Below are 20,133 nucleotides of genomic sequence, written 5' to 3'. Positions count from 1 at the left end.
GTTTAATTTTTTCAGCATGCATATTTTTTGCTTAATTTATAAAATATGTTTTCGATTTTTATCACATTGTTTTGCCTTTAAATGTGATTGTAGGATTTAGTAGTGATTAAAAAGAAAAAAATAAACTAAACAATGTTAGGCTTGGGCCAGATCTAACTAAATCATGTACTGCCATGTAGATTTACCGTAAGTCCCGTTAGTTGATTTAATAAAAATTTAGTTAAATTATTTGATTGCAAGTAAAAGCTGGTTAAGTAAGTTAAATGCAAGCTTTTTGAGTTTAGTTATCCACTTGCAAGTTGAAGTCCAGTTTAGTAATGATCAAGTCATTTTACCCGTTAGCATTTTACGTAGTTCTGCATTCATCAAATAGTGAACATCATTATTTCTTTTATTGCAAGTAATATAGTTCATCATTAGTGGGAGCTACAACTTGTACAGTTTGAGCTCGTTTATATTCAATGGAGATTACGCAGTTGTAGTATAGATGTGTGTTTAGCAGATAGAATTTACAGTAAAATAGTTGCAATTAACACATTACAAAGCGTGCAACATAGAAAGTGGACGGTTTTTACATTCTTTTACTAGTATTTATAAAGGGAATATAAGAAACGCACTAAAAAATTTGTAATTTATTTGTCTCGTGAAATTAATATCTATTATTCTATCAACCCTATGACTTGTCATTCTTTCTTTTTTTAATTAAAAGATGCATATGACCCACTGATACAAGGAATTTAGTCATAAATTCAAATAAGTTACTGAAGGAAGGCATCTTTTCTTAAAAGCCATTTTTGTAGCTTATAGGGTGAAATACACGTATTTTATATACTCAGTGGTGGGTGGATTAAAGTTGAGTTTGCTCTATTTGGTACAAAAAAAATGTTTTAATAAAAATATGAGCCAAGGGATCGTAGATGAGGTAAACCTATTTGTTAATTATGATTGTGCTTATATGCTTGTACATGTACTTAGATGCTTAGCTATATATTCCTTCTTTCCCATTTAATTTTATACGTTTTTTCAACTGCTCGACACGCATTTCAATACTCTTATAAAATATAGTCTCATAACTTATTTTTGAGATTTTTTTTCCTGAATAAAAATTTAACATCCAAACTTTAATTCAGAAAAAAAAAAATTAAAAACAAATTACACAACTACACTTTATATATAGGAGCATTAAAGTCCGTGCCGAGTCCCCGTCCCCCAATGTATACTGTCCAGGACCGAGGGAGTAATATTTAGAGGAAACAAAAGTTATCATAAGATATAGGCTAGGTGTGGATATTTAGTATTAATATGTGACAGATATATCACCTTGAAAGCTTCACTAATCGATTTACACAGTTTTTCGGGTTGTAATGGCTTAAAATTTTCAGGTCTTTATTAATAGATGTGACAACTCCAAACTTGCATCGGCATGATAGATATGCTTATTGTAAGCTTAATCTTCACCGAATCTCTGATTACCTTTAGAATGGTAGTCCAACTTGATTATCATCACTACTATTTTTTAAAGACAATCTTAGAGGATATTGAAACAGAAGATATCTATGTTGCTGAACCAGAATATGAGCCGGCTACTGAAGTTATTTTTCCCTTCGTGTATGAAGGTTGTGACAAGATTCTCATTTATGTCGGGAAACTAACGAAGTACTAGCTCTTACGTTCAGAGTGAGAGAATGCTCTTGTTATTACAAGAACCGTGGCAAGTTACTTCATGTACAATTAAGCAGAGTTCATCTCCACTTTGTTACCTTTCTTAAGACAAATTTTAACAAATATTAAGGACTAATTTTGGCAGTCTTCTTTTAATACATTGCATATATTATATAGGTCTTTGTTGTGCATCAGCTCTTTGATTTTCTCCAAGTCTTGCAGTGAGCCGAGGAAAATTCATAATCATTTTGTTACATTAATTAGGTTCGATTATGGAAGTCCTTGGTAGTGAACCATAATACAGAACAAAATGCGCCATTAAAGAGTGTTAAAACTTATAAAGTATTCATCGACAATTATAAAAATAATTGAGTGACAAGATAACAAGAACCATAGATATAATATCCATTAGATATGAAAAGATACACCATAAGAGATTAGACTTAGTACACAACAAACACTACAATTAATATTATGACAGCTCAAGCATTTTTATATCTTGAGCATGCACGTGCCTCACACCGTCTATAAAATTGATATACATAAATATAATAATATATATAAACGATAAACACCTAAATCGATATAATCCAGCAAAATTTTTCCGGAGCAGGTGCAGCAGTGGCTACTACTACTTCAAATATACCTCCACCACCTCCTTCCCCCGGTGAAAAAGAAGGCGACAACAAATCACAGACAAGCACACAAAAAATATATCTGCAACTAAAAAAATGATAATATCATGCAATCAAATGCATATAATTTTTTTATAAATTGTAATAAATTCAACATTGTTCTCCATTGTTCTTTGTAGATGATCATGATATAGAGGTGATTGCACTATCTTTTGTAATTCCCTCTACATCCTGATCATCTGCAAGGATAAATGGAAAATGTTGTCGAATTTATTACAATTGATAAGAAGTTATGTGCTTTTTATTGCATACTATTATCATTTTAATAGTTGCAGATATGTTTTGTGTGTGGTTGCCAGCGATTTGTTGTCACCTTCTTTTTCTCTGAGGTGAAGGAGGTGGTGGTGGTTAGTTGAAGTAGTAGCAGCCAATGGTGCACCTGCACTAGAATAATTATGCTGGATTGTATCTATTTCGATGCTGATTGTTCATATACGTTAATATATTTATCTATATTTATTATGCTAGCAAGATCTGCTCAAATTGATTGTGAACTTTGCTTACTCTTGAAGATGCCTTCATTGAACTGTGTTTCGGTGCTTTATATAGCAAAAATAAGCCCTCAAAAGTAAAAAGATAGTTCGTCAGCTGTCTACCCACTAACAGTAAAAAGTAACGGCATCATTTAATGTGCATTTAATATTTTGTCTCTTGATGCAATCCGTTTACATTATTGACTTTATTAGCATCATGAAAATGCTATAGATAGCGCGAGATTAAATGAGGAAGAAGGTAGAGAAATTTCCTACTACCAAGAAATTCATAAAAATAAGGCTATGGCAACTGATTTGTACAACAGTCATCCGCTATGATTTACACGTTTTCATATTTGACACACTAACACTCTTTTAAGATCTCATTCATTCGATTCATTTATTAATAAAATATATTTTTGTGTATGTTTAACTTATTTTATTCCCATATTGTATTTAGCAATTTTTATTAATAGATTTTAATATTTTATTGTAAGGAATAAAGAATTCCTAAGTTGAGAAGGATTTGTGAACAAAATAGCTATGTTTAAGCTAAATTCTACGAAATTCATATCTATTTGGCATACCTAATTTCTATACTATTTAGACCATATATTATGTTCAAGATGTCGAATTTGGACGACTTTATAGCCACGCGAAACTCATGAAATTCCCTTTAATACAGGCAAAGTCCAAGAAGCAGAATCTAAAGCTGTAATTCGAGTCGGGCTGCTCACGAGCTCGCTCGGCTCGAACTCATTTAACTGGGCTCGGCTCGACTCGACTCGTTAAACGAGTCGAATTCGAGTAAAGGTTCCGGCTCGTTTAATTCAACTCAACTCGTGAAAATAAACGAGTCGAGTTCGTGTAGAGGTTTAGACTCGATTATGTGTAAAATTATACGAGATTGCTCGCTCGCTCGACTCGTTAAAACTGGCTCGTTTAGCTAAACGAGCCGGCTCGACTCGACTCGACTCATGAAATTAAATGAGTCGAGTTCGGGCAGAGATTTAAGCTCGATTAGTTAAACGAGCCGGCTCGGTTCGGCTCGACTCGATTAAACTTGGCTCGAATCAAACTCGGCTCGAAACTCGGTCGGCTCGGCTCGAATTACAGCCCTAGCAGAGTCTAACTGGAAAAGCCCATAAATTGAGGTCCAAATACAGCTATAAATTTTGATGAAGAATCCTACTCGATTTTGGAGTTCTATTTTTATATTGCTTCAAAACATTAAAATAACCACCAACCTTGTGACCCTTATACCGCCGCTACTCATCGGTTCCTCATCTAGCGGGACATGCCGTCCGACCACCTTTGTCGGGAAGACTTTCGACACAAGCCGTCCAAGACCTCCAATCGTAGTTCTGGAGCCTCCCACATCACACAATTTCAGTCCGCATCCCTAGAATCAACTTCTTAACCATCGGCTCGGATACCACTCATCTCTGCAACGAAATGCGATTTCTCAAGCACATGTTGATCATAATATGTCTTAACTTTGACACATCTCCGTCATCATATGAATGGATACACAATCTGCGTACTATGTTTGCTTTGGATTCATGGACAGGTTCATGCTGCAAGTGAATAACACTGATGAGTTTTTCCTCCATAGCCTTAGACAAGCATAAGTCCCGGATAAGATCATCATGAACACGACATTTTGTACTTTAGCCAATAATCTCCTTCTGTTTTAGTTGGTTTGAACTGAACAAGATTTTGATGTACTAATTCATCCAGATAGCATTCCGCTACATCCATTTTGTTTCTTATCAACCTCATTCCATTCGTCCCAGCTCACATTGAATCTCATTAATTTGGTCGCTTACTCCAAATATAGTTTCTTGATTTTAACAACGGAAAATGAATTGGACACAATCTTCTTCACAGAAGATTGTGTCCAATTCATCTCACTTTCATCTTACCCATAAAATACATTTAACTTGACCTAATTATCTAGCCAAATAAACATACAGTGTTTTTTATACTGGTTTTCCAGCAATTAATCTTATATTAATAATCTTGATTACTTTAATTGAAAATTTTGAAGGGACATATGTTTTCTGGAATTGTATATACCTTGCAGTCATCACTCCCAAACACAAGCATTTCACTCCACGCTCTGTTTTAGAAAAATCAACACTCCACGCTCTTTTCTCATGTTCCTCATATTCCATCACACTCTGCAAGAGAATTCACAAATTCAGACGGCTACAAATTTAAAGAACTTACACAAACAAAATATATACTCATGATTACTAAGAGATATCACCTGACGGGTATTTACATCCCAGACAGTAACGATACCCTCATAATCACTGCTGGCTAAGTGGCTTTTGGTGTATTTGTTCCAGCTTAAGCAACTAAGTTTAGAGCGAATAGACATTTCAACGACAGGGCATTGCACATCTGCTGATTCATTTACTACCTGCAATATGTATGTACGAATGAAATCACTGTATGTAGTAAAACAACAAAACTTTTTATTTTAAACAAATTGCTCTAGCAGTCCCTTTTCTCTGAGGGCTACTACTATGCATCATATATATAAATCAATCAAAATTAGATTTAAAATGACACCAACCAAAAATTAATGAGATCTAGGCAAACCCCTCATTTAGCAAGGGATGCCTCAATGGTCATCTGTTGATTTTTCATGTAGACTATACATAATTCAGCCTTTTGAGGTACTCAGATTCAGGAAAAACGTTATATAGTTTGTTAATCTTTTACGTCTCCCAGATATTTGAACAAACATGTCGATTATGATGACTTTCCAAACTTCTATAGCTTTAGCAAGGCCACTTACAGGGGAGCATTATTCATATTCAATTTTTTCCATATGGTTTTATTTAAAAACTAATGTGTTGGTACTAATTTGAAAAAAAAACCCTATAGAAATACCTTCCACGTCAAAGTATGTTGATGGACACATGGATCCTATATTGATATTCTTACTTCACTTGTGACAATCTTAAGGGCATAAAAACAACCTTCCTTTTGGTAAGAAATCACCAATACAAGGGTAAGTTTTTACAAATGATCTTCTAATTTTTTTATCATTTTGTTGCTTGTTCGGTAATACTTCAATGATTTCACGATATTTAAATAAGCTTTCAATAGTGACAACTAACAAAGAAGCTCATTAGCAAATAGAACCTCGGACTTACCAAAGAAAATTCAAACACTTTAATACGCCTAGAAACCCCAGTAGTAGCAAACAATTCATCATCTTGATCAAATTCTATACTACTCCCTCCGTCCCAATTCTTTTGTCTTATTTGACTTTTTGTGGTCAAATTGACTAAACTTTGACTGAAATTTACATATCTATACTATACTATACTATAAAAAGCCAACATAGGTATAATTTGTAGTCGTACAAAATTTTGGTTTGGTACTCTCATCCAAAACTAAAAGTCTACAAGTAGATATGTATTGAACAGTTTCATATACTAAAAACACTCCTTATGTATATTAATATCTTTTAAATATAATTTATAATTAGTTAAAAAAAAGTGAAACTACTGTTAATAACATATATTAATATTAAAAATTACTTATAGATAAACGTATAACTAATTATAAATATACAATATTGAATATCTTTTGTCTAAAATACATATAAATAATTAAAGACGCTACTTTTTAATTATACGTATTTTGTTTCATTACAAACACGAGCCATTATGTAACATATGAAGATATATGAAATATGAAAAATTTGATTTAAATTGAATAATAAACTGTCACATATTAATATAGAAAAATATTTATAGATAGATAATTAATTGTGAAAGCTAAATTTCCGTTAGAAGATATAACGAGTTGGTTAATATAATTTAACTAAAATCCAATTCATTAATACTAAAATACTAATAATATGGTGTTAAGAATTAAATTATAATTAATAAATTACGAATCATATACCTGCCCGTGCTTTGCACGGGGTTAAAGGCTAGTATTATATAATTGAAAAAAAATTATAAGAAATATAATTTTAAAATCTACATTTATTCTACTTTAAGATGTATTTTTATGTAAGAATAATTACTTATTATCGGTCAAAATTTGGTCAATTTGACCATAAAAAGTCAAACATGACAAAAGAAGTGGGACGGAGGGAGTAAAGATGTGAAGTCACAGAGGACTGAGTGGTGATCACAAATTACTACAGCAACCAAAAATCAAAGTGTTAATTGACTGTCTACCTAGGCCACCAAAATTGAATCGATACTCCTAATAATGTAAGAATGATTTATGCAAAAGACTTAACCAAGTACCAGAGTAAGCTGACAGAAATAGAATTAATGAAAACATACTTTATGATTAGTATTTTCCGCTTCTTCTTAGCCAAGTGCCAACATAGCTAAAAGGCTGTCGAGCTCCTTGACTGATACCTCACATCCCTGTCTAAGTAGGCAGGGGTTATATTCTTAGACAAAAAGTGATGCAAAGTTGTGAAACTATTGAGAAAAAAAATTAGTGTGGAAGGTTTCTACCATTTATAAATGGGAGAAAGTTTAAAAAGAAATTCAGAAATATGATCCCAGCTGTACTCATTTATTTAGAGCTTAGTTCCATCATTTTCGTGTAACAAAATTGCAAGCCACATACTCTTACTAGCTTTGTGTTCTTAGCAATAAAACAAATTTCAATTAGTAATTGAAAGTTTACCATACAAGGCTTGTAATTCATTAAGATATCCACTCGGCGAGGGAACTGTATGAAGTTTTCAATGTTTGCATGACCACAGATCCACAATCCATCAATATACTTATATAAAGGAGAAGCGATGGACGTATAGGTGGCGCCTCTCACATCGCTCCGTTTTATTTTTCTAATTTTCTGGAATTTTTTGATGAAAAAAATAAAAAATAAGGATTACCTTTTTTAGTTTCGGATATATTAGAAGCAAGTTTCAGATTATTTATGGAATATAGTAGCTTGAAAGTTTTAATCTGACTCAATACCACAACCCTACCTCTCTTTGGTGATAGTTCTCTTGCTCGATTTCTAACTCGGTGCTGCCGTTCCTCTGCAATGATATATGTTTGTTGGTTATTCTTTTATAATATTTGCAGGAAAATATTATTTATGCAACACTTCGACAATATATGTTTGCTCGATTCAAGCACATTTTAAGTGAAAGATGTTTATACAGTATTAAGAAAATAAGGTTGTTGCAAGCAAAGGTAGTTATAGACCACTATGTGGAAGTCGACAAATCCAACACGGGAGAAGAATATAATCTTGACATGATATTGATGGATGATATCTATAAATTAACTATTAATGATGTATGTTTGTTGGTTATTCTTTTATAATATTTGTTTTATTCGTCGAACATGTTTGTTGTTATTAAATTTTATATGATTTATTTTGTATACAGGAAAATATTATTCATGCATTATTTGTTTTCTCCCTGCAAGCAACTTTTAAGCGAAGGCTGTTTATACAGTATTAAAAAATAAAAGTTGTTACAAGCAAGGTTAGTTATAGACCGCTATATCGCGGATTTAAGTTAGATGTTTTTGTGCACAATCAATCCAAAAAAATCGGAGGAAGGTGATAAACAAGAACATGATTATTGTTAAAAAAAACATAAATAAAATTAAGATTCGTCGTGCTTTAAATTGTTAATTACGCGTAAAATTTTTTTTTAATTTTTTCACCATGATTTATAGTCCAATTTTGAAATTTTATATATTAGTATTGGTATTACATCAAGATTTTTATAATATAAAATTTATTTTATCCTACAGATATTAATTTTGAATCATTAATATACTTTTTAATTTTTATAGACAGCCACAAAATTATTTTATTCTACAAATATTAATATTGAATCATTAATATAATTTTTATAGGCCATCTCAACCCGAGGCTTCTCAACTACTGAATTACTAAGCTAGAATACATTTTCACACATCGGATGCTACAACTTTCCTCGGAATGGGAAGATATACAATTTTGAGCTCCGATAACCCTCTTTGCCTTCCAATCTCATGTCATTGAAATGCGAAGATCCTTCTTATATATCTAGCCCACCTGCTCTTTCTTTTATATGAATTACACAGGGACTACAATTCTCAATTCTTTTTTTGCTAATGATAGAGACTACAATTCTCATTGTTATTTTTATATCATCAGCAGAGCCTTAGCAGCAGACAAACATCTTAACGCAACTTGACAGCAAGCAGTTTTTTTTCTATCACATAATTTTTGATATATATTGAACTACACTTTTGAGCCTATTTGATTCAATAACAAACTGACCTGTTGCAGTGCCTGAAGAAGTTGTTCAAATGGAGTTGAAGATTTTGCTATTTGGCGAGCAGAGGTTTTTGCCAGTAACTGCAAAATTTAATACACATCCATAAAACATGCAAAAGAAAATTTGTGTGCTACTTCAAATTTTGAAAAGCCCAAGTTACTACGGAAATCCAATGTTACAGCTGATGCAGAGCTTCATACGGCAAACAAAACTTCAGTTAACCATCAGGTCCGAAATATGAAGATTCAGTTTTCACATCATTAATATTTCCTTTATGCATCTAGGTTCACACTGAGGTCAAGTTTACTAGAGTCTACTGTTAGATTGGCTTACTAACAATATCGTCTTGAATACGTTTCGTAATAAGGTGAAATAGACATGCATTTCTGGTACAAAGTTGTGAACAAAGATAAGCGAATCTTACACATGTCAGTTGTTAATGAGTAAACCACATATATATATAATACATGAAACAATTGACAAATAGGGTCATATTCAAGAGAGGACCATTAGAGAGAACCATAGAACCCTTATATTATTTCTAGTATTAGTTAGGGTTTTGCAGCAGATTTTCACATGCAAAAAAAATCAATATCTATGTATTATAATTTAAAACTATTTTTGAACACACACAACGATGAAAAACACGTATTTAGATTTAGATCCTTAGTTGTTCTATGTCTCTATTTTAAGGACGAGTTCTCTCTTGAGCGCGACCCTTGACGAATAACAAACTATTATGCCTGCACTATAATAAGGTCCTCAAAAGAATTTGGCGTGCAATTCCCCTCTAACAATTGAACATCTTAATTTCCCAAATACCCCTTATGCTCATTCATCGATGCCTAAAACATAGATAGCTTTTTTCTAAAAGATTTTAACGAACCAACATTAAGGTGCCACCGGTACATTTGAGCAAACATCAAAGCAATTCAGCAAGTACTTGCCAGAGGTACTCAAGGTACTATCATCAACTAGTAATTCGGGTGCAGATGACTAGTGGTCAGAAAATGAGCACAACAAGGACAATCACTCTTATTCTCCGAATGAGTAAGTACAAATAACAACTAATGTCCACACGAAGTCAAAAAAGCATCCTTAATTGGTAGTACAAATAACAACTGATGGAGTAAAATTATAGGTTTAACTAAAAAATTTGTACCTAAGTTCACACTTTATAGAAAATTTCTTCACATTCATTTTGCTTTTTCTCTTATAAGAATCTGATGAAGAGTACGACAGTCACACGGATATACTACATTAAGACATTGAATAAGCACGAAAAACAACAACAATTAAGATTAACCAACAAATGATCATATCTAACTTTCGATCTCCCCATATTATAGTTAGTGTCATTCAATATCTCGATCTTGGTCAATTGTAGTTAGTGTCATTCAATATCTCGATCTTGGTCAATTGCGAAACAATCAATTCACTCATTTAAGAAAGTAAGAGACATTAAAAAAATATAAATATGAAATATAAGACAAAATATAACATACTAATGAGTATAAAGGCGCTAAAAAAAAAAGAATAAAACATAATATATAATTATAAGCAAATACATCTTCAAAATAATCAGCGAAAATATCTGTTAAAATACTTAATTATTTATCTAAAAGTTACTAACAAAAAATCTACGGGTTTAGATGAGAAACCAAAAAAATTATGTATAACAATTGTACCCCACATATCAAGTAAATTAAAATCACAAAGATGAAATTAATTAGTTAAATTTAAAATAATACTAAAAAGAGCGGAGAAGATGTAACTAGAGAAAATTATCAAGTCTCTCGAATCACCGAAAAAAAATAATCAAAAAATTCATATCAAATAGGCAAAAAGAAAATTAGAACACTTAGATACCATTAAACAGATCTGGCTACTAAATGATTTGGAACACCTAGCTAGACATGCAATTAATTTGTAAAAACAAGATATAACAACTCACAAGCAACAACAGGATGAATAATTAACAAGAAGAATTTTCTCTATGAAAATTAAAATGGGAGGTTCTAAAATCGCAAAAACTACTGCCCTAAATGGTTCTCGTTCGAGGAGGGAGGAGAGGTTAATTATCATAATCTCGAAGGAGTTTGTGAATGACCGGAATAGATATATCAAAGCCTTCCTTGACTACGCTAGAAATTAAGAGCTCGAGTGCTATCTCTGACATATTTCAATCACTAAATAAAAAATGGCTCACTCGAGTGCTATCTCTGCCATATTTCAATCACTAAATAAAAAATGGCTCACTTAGTATAAGACCTTTTTATAGGTGTTAAAAAACAAATTCATACGTAGTCAAATTAAGGTGTGTTGCAACCAAAAAATTATTACCACTTGCAAACCTGAGAATTTCTCATAGCCAACATTTCTGATAAATAATCATCAATCCTAAAATTATCATGGTTCAAACTCAACAACAAATTGAACTGAAGTATATCCCCATGCATGCTTCGGGTTATATGGATTAATCATTATTACATATTCACGACTGTTGATATTGACATTGGACCTATAAGCATCATTTTCAAGCATAATAAATTCAAATGTCATTTTAGTTAACTAAATATTGCAAATGAAATGAAATATAATCACAAGTTGGTAAACATGATACATTAATCACTATTCTTGTCATGTTCTTAAAATAGCTTATACAATAAATCCGCAAGTACAATGTAAGTATTTGTCTTTATCGAGAAGATAAGTGTATTTTTGTTGGGATTTTAATCTAAATCCCAACAAAAATACACCATAACATCACGAGTTGTGAGTAAGATTTTGCTATTACTTGTTGCCTCTTGAACAGGAAATGCTGGCTGGATGCTTTTCAAGGAATCGACTATCAAAATGTCATCAATGCCAAAGAGAAGTCCTCCTAATTGTACACTAGTATTTATACCATTGTCAATAATTTTTTACATAACACAAAATAAAGAATTATTACAGAACGAACCTTGAAAGTAATTTAAATTCATGCTTTCTTAGAAATGCAGGCTTGATGCTTTTCCAAGAATCGACTATCCAAATGTCATCAATGACAATTAAAAAATTCTTTTCTTGTTAAACTTTGTAGAGTTTTTTAAAAAGTATTGCATCATCCATCTTCGAAACTTCTCCCTCCTGTCAGCTGGGAAAAGTTCTTTGAGGACTCCCTTGAGAACTTTTTCCCTTTCAAATTGTTGAGTGATACAAACCTAAGCAAAAGTTTCGATCCTTTTTTAGCAAGGGTAGTTTTTCCTAAACTCCCATGCCACAAATTGAGACAATTTCACAACCAGCCTTCATTCTTCAAATGACAGAATAGATCTCATCCCTACCAAATCTTATTCGACGTCATGAGAATAGATCCTCCAGCTTTTCAGATCGACTAGTGGGTCAGGCTACTCCTTTTAGATCAACTAGGAAACTTGCAGTGAGATCAGCTAGCTCAGCTTTTGTAGCATTGATCTCCCTAGCAATATTATGACGGATTACCCCATCATTCAAGATGCAAGCAAATCTAAGTAAATTTTCCTTGAAGCCAGATTTTTGCTTCTTGGCCGACTTCCCATGCAAGAAATAGGGCCTGTTTGGCCAAGAGAAGCAGAAGCTACTTCTGGCTTCTGCTTCTCTTGACCCGTTTGTGCAAAGAAGTAGAAGCACTTTTAAGAAGCTGAGAATGCTAGCTTCTCTCTCACAGCTTCTGCTTCTTTTCCAAACACTTTATTCATTTATTTACTTCTCACTTCTATTCCACTTCTTTACTATAAGCAAGAAGTCACTTTTTTTAAGCTAACACAAACGGCCCCATAATCTCCTTCATTCGTGATTTTTGCTTCTTGGCCATGGTACTATAGTTATTATTGTTATTATTAACATTTCTCTCTTTCTCTAGAAGCAAGAAATAATCTCGAAATTTTAATTATAGATATTATCTCTTACTTAAATTAACATTTTCCCTCATTTTTCTCATAAATCTCAATTATTACTATTCTGTAATAATATTTTTTTTGAATAGTTATTATATTATCTCTTTCTTAAAGTATTGCCTAACTCTATTTAATAAGAACACCACAATATACGACTCATTTTGTTGCATGTCCGTCAAACACATATTTCAAGTCACAATTTTTTAATTCATTTAACCACTGTCTAATTATGTTTTTAATTGGTAAGTCAAACCACTTATAATTGAAATCTTTTTGAAAATAAAACAATTTCATTCAAACATCCGGATAAATTCATGAAAGCAAGGGAAAAAAACATGTCCCTGATGACACATGTCCGAAACTGAAAAGCGAAGCAACTATATAAACATCACCTTGCACAAAAAGTGTGCAATCATTACCATATTTTAGTGTGTTCCAAGGTAGTGAGGTGCGTTAGCTCTTCGGGAATCATCTCCAGCTTTCGACAATTATAAATATGGAGTTTCCTGATTTTTGGCATGGTTCCTCGATGAAGACTCAACTTCTTTAAGCAGTCCATCTGGCCGAGATATAAACTCATGAGTTCTGGAAATCCGGTAGCTGAACATACCATCTCTTCTCCCAAATACGCCTTCAGAAGAATTTCTAGACTGTGCAAGTTGGGTAGTTTCTCTAGTACTATCATTGGGTCTTCTTCCATTTCGCAAAAGGCCAAATTTAGAAATCTGAGACGCCGAGAGAAGTGAGTGTGGTCATACTCCTTTGGAAGCTTGCATATACGGGTTTGTATTCTCATAAAATCAATAAAACGACATTCTAACAAATAAACCAAACAGAGCACTCCTCCCATAATAGTAATAGACGAGTAGCGCCATTCCCTGTGTTTTATGAAATGAATAATATTCTCTTCAACTACTCGTCCATTAGAAAGTTCTGCATCGAAAACTTTGAGCCTACGTAGTTGAATGAGATCCTTTGAATCACAATACTCTGAGTTATAGTTGTATAGCAGTTCTAGATCATCTAATCCTTCAAGTCTCAACTTCTCCGCTACAAGACAACATTGTGGAAGGTACAAGCGCTTTAAGTGTTCTAGTTTGCATAAAAAATTTGGTATTATAACACAAGCATTCACTCTTAGATCAAGTGTTTCCAAATTTGTCAGGTTACCAAACGATGTGGGAATCTCTTCAACATAACAGTTGCATAAACACAAATATTTCAAGTAGATAAGCTCTGATATGCTTGTCATATCCTGCTTGCTAAATTTGTACCCACCCGCTGTTAAAACTCGCAGCAGCTTTAATGTTTCCAGACCTAGTATTTTGGGTAGCGGCCAGCAGTCCTTATAATGGTTGAAAAACAGAAGATATCGAACAAGTGACATTATATGTTCATCATGATTTGCTAACATCGACAAATCCACATCATCACCATCTGAATGGATACACAATCTGCGTGTTATGCTTGGTTTCAGTTTAGGGTCAGGTGGGTCCCGTAAATCAGTAATCAAATTGGTGAAATTTTCCTCCTGGGCTTTGGACCGGCATAAGTCCAGGATAAGATCATGAACACGGCATTTGTTGTACTTGAGCCAGAACTCTCCTTCTTCTTCTATTGTAATTGGTTCGATTTGAACCAGACTTCGATATACTAATTCATCCAGATAGCGTTCGGCTACATCCAACATCATCTCCCCTTCCCTTTTATCTTCAACGCGAATCAAACCTTGTGCAATCCAATGCATATAGAGTCCCATGGTATCAATTATTTCATCCTCCTTATAATTTGCAAAACAGAGAAAACAATGTCTCAGATGAGGAAGTAAACTGTCATAACTCATTCCTAAAACCCATTTCACACTGCCGTACTCATCAGCTACACTCTCACCCCTGGATAAGTAAGATGAAATATTTCGGTTTATTCTCTCCCACTCACTCAACAACTCGCCCTTAAGAAGTCCCCCTAATGTTGAAATAGCTAGTGGTAAACCTCTGCATCTCTTAACCATGTTCCTTCCTATTTCTTCCATCTCTCCTTTTGCTGCAAACAACATGATGTAGGATAGTTGGTCGAATCCACAAAGTATAAATGTAAAGTAAATTTGTTTAACCTTTTCAACTCTTATTGCTCGATAAACTCAACAATAGTATATATACAATATTCATTATAGAAACACATTTAATTGTATCGGCATAGCAAACAGGTATTCATTGCAATCACTTATAACTATTTTGTCAAAATTGTATATTTGTAAAATTTGGGAATTTTTACGGTACTAATTACCTGAAGGGTCTCTTGATATTCCTGCTTTCTTAGAAAGTAGTTGCCAGCCTTGCTCTTCAGTCAATCCCTGGATTTTATAAATGGAACCTTCGCTCTTTTTTGCCACAATTTCATTACGAGTTGTGAGTAAGATTTTGCTATTACCAGTAGTGTCTTGAACTGGAAATGCAGCGCTGATGTCTACCCAAGATTTGACACTCCAAATGTCATCAATGACAATTAAGCAGTTCTTTCCTTGTTGAACTTTATAGAGTTCTTTTACAACTTTTGCATCGTCCATCTTCGAAACATCTGTGGCTGGGAGAAGTTGTTTAAGGAGTCCTTTGAAAACTTTTTCCTTTTCAAATTGTTGAGTGATACAAACCCAAGCAAAAGCTTCGAAATGAGCTTTAATTTCAACATGATTATAAAGTTTTTTAGCCAGGGTAGTTTTTCCTAAACCTCCCATTCCACAAATTGAGACGACTTCACAACCATTGTCTTTATTCTTCAGATGAGAGATCAGCTGCTCTATTTCATTCTCCATTCCAACAAAATCTCTTTCGACATCATGAGAATAGGTTCTCCGGCTTTTCAGATCGACCAATGAACGCGAGTTTTCTCCTTTTAAACTCTCAATAACACCACATTTTTGGAGAATCTCAAAGAGATGATGTATTTCATCTTTTATATCATTGATCTCCGTAGCAATATTATGACGCCTTACCCATTCATCCAAGATGCAAGCAATTCTAAGTAATGTCGCCATGAAGCCTGATATTTGCTGCTTGGCCCTGACTTCCAGTGCAAAAGTCTCAACAACATCTTCTATCTTAAATGCAAGTTCTCTCATTTTTAACACGCACTTTCGTACTGTTTCATCTCGATTTTGTTTCTTATCAGCCTCTTTTAATAAACCTTTCATTGGTACCAGCTCATCTTGAATATACTTGATCTCCTTCTCTACTCCAAGCAAATGTTTAGCTTCAGAGATCAACAACTCTCCAAGTCTTTCCACAGCAAAAGAGACTACTGCCTCAGCCATTTCTACATATTAGCAGTGAGAATCAATTAGAAAAGCTGGTAATGTAGTAAAAGCAGGGGCGGATCTAGACCCATAATCTTAGGGGGGCACCAAGCAAATTTTCAGGAAAACACCTATATATTTTCAAAATTTGGGGGGGGCACTTCTATAATTTTGTAAAATTTAGAATGGTGAAAAAATGTAAAAAAAAATTTTAGGGGGGGCACGTGTCCCCCCTGCCTCTTCCTAGATCCGCCCCTGAGTAAAAGCAAGTATTTGATGATTTCCGTCTTTTCTGTACAAAGATGTATTAGTACTCACATATAAATTCAGGAACTAGCAATAACACAAAATTATACAAGACATCATATGGGCTCTTTCCATGATTTTCTTCGAATCACATTTAATTGTCCTAATCTTTTGAGTTTTGCACAAGCAATTAAAATATATTTCGATTTGAAAAGTTGATGAGTAAAGATATAAAATCAAGATTTTTATTTACAAATAAGCAAAGGAATCCAAAATCACATACTAATATTAATGATAAAAGAAGAAATTGTTATCAGTTACGCTTATAAAAAAAAAAAAGCAAAGAAGAATTTGTTACCAGTCACATGAAAAGACTCGAGTGCAAGATCAACTAACACGCCATATGTGTGAAAATTGAGTTTTTTGCAATGAAGTCCATGTCCATCTGTGAGGGATTGTGTACATGTACAAATAACATAAAACAGCTGTAATTGAGGTGTAATCATAAAACAACAAAATAAATAAATAAATATAAGTACAAAATCTGTTGTCGTTGGTGGGCCAGCTCTAACTTCAAAATATAGGCCCGTGCACATTTTCCAATGCTACACTTGGTGTGGCATTAATGAAGATCTTATTGTATAAACGGTTTTTCTCTGGTGTGCCCATGGGCACACAATAAGCACAAAATTTGATGACTTTCTTTTGTTTTGATTAGCTTACACTCTTTTAATAATGATGGTCCCCCTGCATTCACACCAACCACACCAATCAAAACACACCAAATTTATGAGTTTCCGTGCTTAGCATGTGCCCATGGACACACACTGGACGAACCCTTGTATAAATAAGATATTTCTTCTAAATAAAAATAAATGTCTAATAGCTGCTCCAAAACGAGGTCAAAAATCATGAATAAATAGGAGTTTATATATACAACAAAATATATATTATATATATTGACAGGACTGTGGCGTGACTATCAAATAATAAAATGTAACCAAACCTTTTAGCTTGTAATAGGATAAGTCATAGTGGTTCACATACAGATAAACGTATCAATCACTCATTATTTTTATGAATTAATCCAATTAAGCAAATTATCCACAATAAAAGATTTAAAGGGAATTAAACTAATATTATACTAATAAAAAATGGCTCACGTAGTACAAGACCATTTTATAGGTGTCAAAAAAAAATTCACAGTAGTTAAATTAAGGAGTGTTGCAACAAAAATTTTTATTAGCGCTTGCAAACTTGAGAATTTCTCTACACTACAAAGAAAACGCAATCACACAACATTAATCAGACAATGCTCGGTCGAAAAAGTGTTGCCTGAATACGACTGACAACTGTTAATTTTCAGCATTCAGAAAGTATTGTCTGAACCATGAATCTTACAAGACTTTCAAAACCGTTGTTTTTTTAACAGCAGTGTTGTCTAACCCTGAGCTCAGACGACGGTTTACGTTGTATTGAGTGATAATATTTCAGACAATAGTTTTTAACCCGTTGTCTAAATTTTTTATACTACATATTTATATACTAATTAATTTATAATAGCGTGTCTTTCACATAACACCTTCCTAGTTTCTGAAATATGGTACAAAAGGGTTGACCTGTGCATAAATTCGCCTCTTTCGTGCTACAAAGACTGCTGACTAGGTGCTGTGTGGTGAGTCAGATCCACTACAAACCTGAGAATTTCTCTACACTACAAAAAAAACGCAATAAGACAATGCTCGGTCGAAAAAGTGTTGCCTGAATACGACTGACAACTGTTCATTTTCAGCATTCAGAAAGTATTGTCTGAACCATGAATCTTACAAGACTTTCAAAAACGTTGTCTAGCAAATCAAAACATACAAGTGTTTTTTTAACAGCGGTGTTGTCTAACCCCTGAGCTCAGACGACGGTTTACGTTGTATTGAGTGATAATATTTCAGACAATAGTTTTTAACCCGTTGTCTAAATTTTTTATACTACATATTTATATACTAATTAATTTATAATAGCGTGTCTTTCACATAACACTTCCCTAGTTTCTGAAATATGGTACAAAAGGGTTGACCTGTGCATAAATCCGCCTCTTTCGTGCTACAAAGACTGCTGACTAGGTGTTGTGTGGTGAGTCAGATCCACTACAAGCATCCTTCCTTTGTAGCATTTGAGGACTTTCCAGAGCCTTTGCATCGGCTCTCCTATTTTGCAAAGTGCCTGAACCCATCCAGGACTCATGACCTTGCACATTGGGACTAGACATTATTGCGGTACTACATTTATCAATCAAGGCCATGCTGGTTTTGCTGAAGTGTCCTCCGTAGGCGTCTTCATTTTTACCATATATCTATCTCGTGCTCGATACAACTCTATTCTTTGCCTCTCAACAGCACCTATGTCCTCCTTGATGTGAAGAGTGTGTTCAACTCTTATTTTTCCACAAAATTCATTGAGCTTAAATAGTCCAATGAGATCCTTTGAAAACATTGTCTCAGACCAGAGGTAAACTGTCATAACTCAACCCTAAAACCTGCATCACCCTGACCCTTGGCCAAGTAAAAAAGAAGTATCTCTATTTATCATCTCCCACTCTCTCAACAACTTGCTTCTGCGAAGTCCACCTAATTATACACTAGTATTTATACCATTATCAATATTTTTTTACATAACACAAAAATAAAGAATTATTACAGAACTAACCTGGAAAGTCACTACAAGGAAAAACAAATGAGAAAACGGTTTTTGCCCATTGTTTGATGCCACCGTAACATCTTGACGCAGAACGGAACACTCGGATCAACAAACGTTAATCCTTATGCACACACACACAAATCCGCCAACGCGAATTTGAAAGTTAAATCTGGAATAAGATGAGAAAACTCTCAAGGGTTTTGTTTATTCAATCATAAGCTGCCGACTGTTTGCTTACAATATTGTTTATATAGGAATATAAAACCCTAAAACATAATAATAAAAAACAAATTCTACTTAAAATAAAATATTTAATATAAGTGGCATGATCATGCAGCCAGTCAGCGTGATCATGTTGTTGTCCTCTCTAGCCTCTGGAGCTTTTTCCTGCTTTGGCATGATCATGCAGCCCTTTAGCATGCTCATGCTGTTTTCCTCCCTTCTTCTTTGCAGGCCTTTTCATGTCAAGCTTCTCTTCAAAATTCTGAGCCTCTTGTTCTACATCAGTCTCTCCCACCTGTGAAAAACTCGACCTCGAGTTAATATCTGGATACAAAGGAACATCATCATGAAAGTCATGTAGGTCCGCCACGTTGAAAGTTTTTGAAATACTCATATCTCCAGGAAGATCAATTACATAAGCATTATCATTAATTTTTTTCAGTATCTTGTACGGACCATATTTTCTCGGCTTAAGCTTGTTGAATGTTCCCACTGGAAATCTCTCCTTCCTTAGAAAAACCATCACCTGATCTCCTTCAGTAAACAATTTTTGTCATCGCTTTGTATCAGCAACTTTCTTGTACTTTTCATTCTGAGCCTCGAGTTTTGCTTTTACTTCAGCCTGCACATCACGCACTTGTGTAGCTAAATTTTCTGC

At 33.7% G+C, this 20,133-nt stretch overlaps 1 protein-coding gene across 1 annotated transcript; it reads right to left on the bottom strand.

Moving 5' to 3' along the window:
• Positions 1-13,334: 13,334 nt before the first annotated feature.
• LOC108207037 (probable disease resistance RPP8-like protein 2) lies at positions 13,335-17,039 on the bottom strand. Its single transcript, XM_017377503.2, has 3 exons — positions 16,921-17,039; positions 15,311-16,336; positions 13,335-15,067 (listed from the first exon to the last, which is right to left on the bottom strand). Exons 2-3 carry the CDS (start codon positions 16,332-16,334, stop codon positions 13,440-13,442), a joined length of 2,652 nt encoding a protein of 883 aa, XP_017232992.1. The 5' UTR covers positions 16,335-16,336; positions 16,921-17,039; the 3' UTR covers positions 13,335-13,439.
• Positions 17,040-20,133: the final 3,094 nt, after the last annotated feature.

This window comes from Daucus carota, chromosome 2, assembly GCF_001625215.2.
Source record: "Daucus carota subsp. sativus chromosome 2, DH1 v3.0, whole genome shotgun sequence".
NCBI classification, from domain to species: Eukaryota; Viridiplantae; Streptophyta; class Magnoliopsida; order Apiales; family Apiaceae; genus Daucus; species Daucus carota.
The sequence above is the reverse complement of the archived record's forward strand: the minus strand, read 5'-3'. Positions and strand labels throughout refer to the sequence as shown.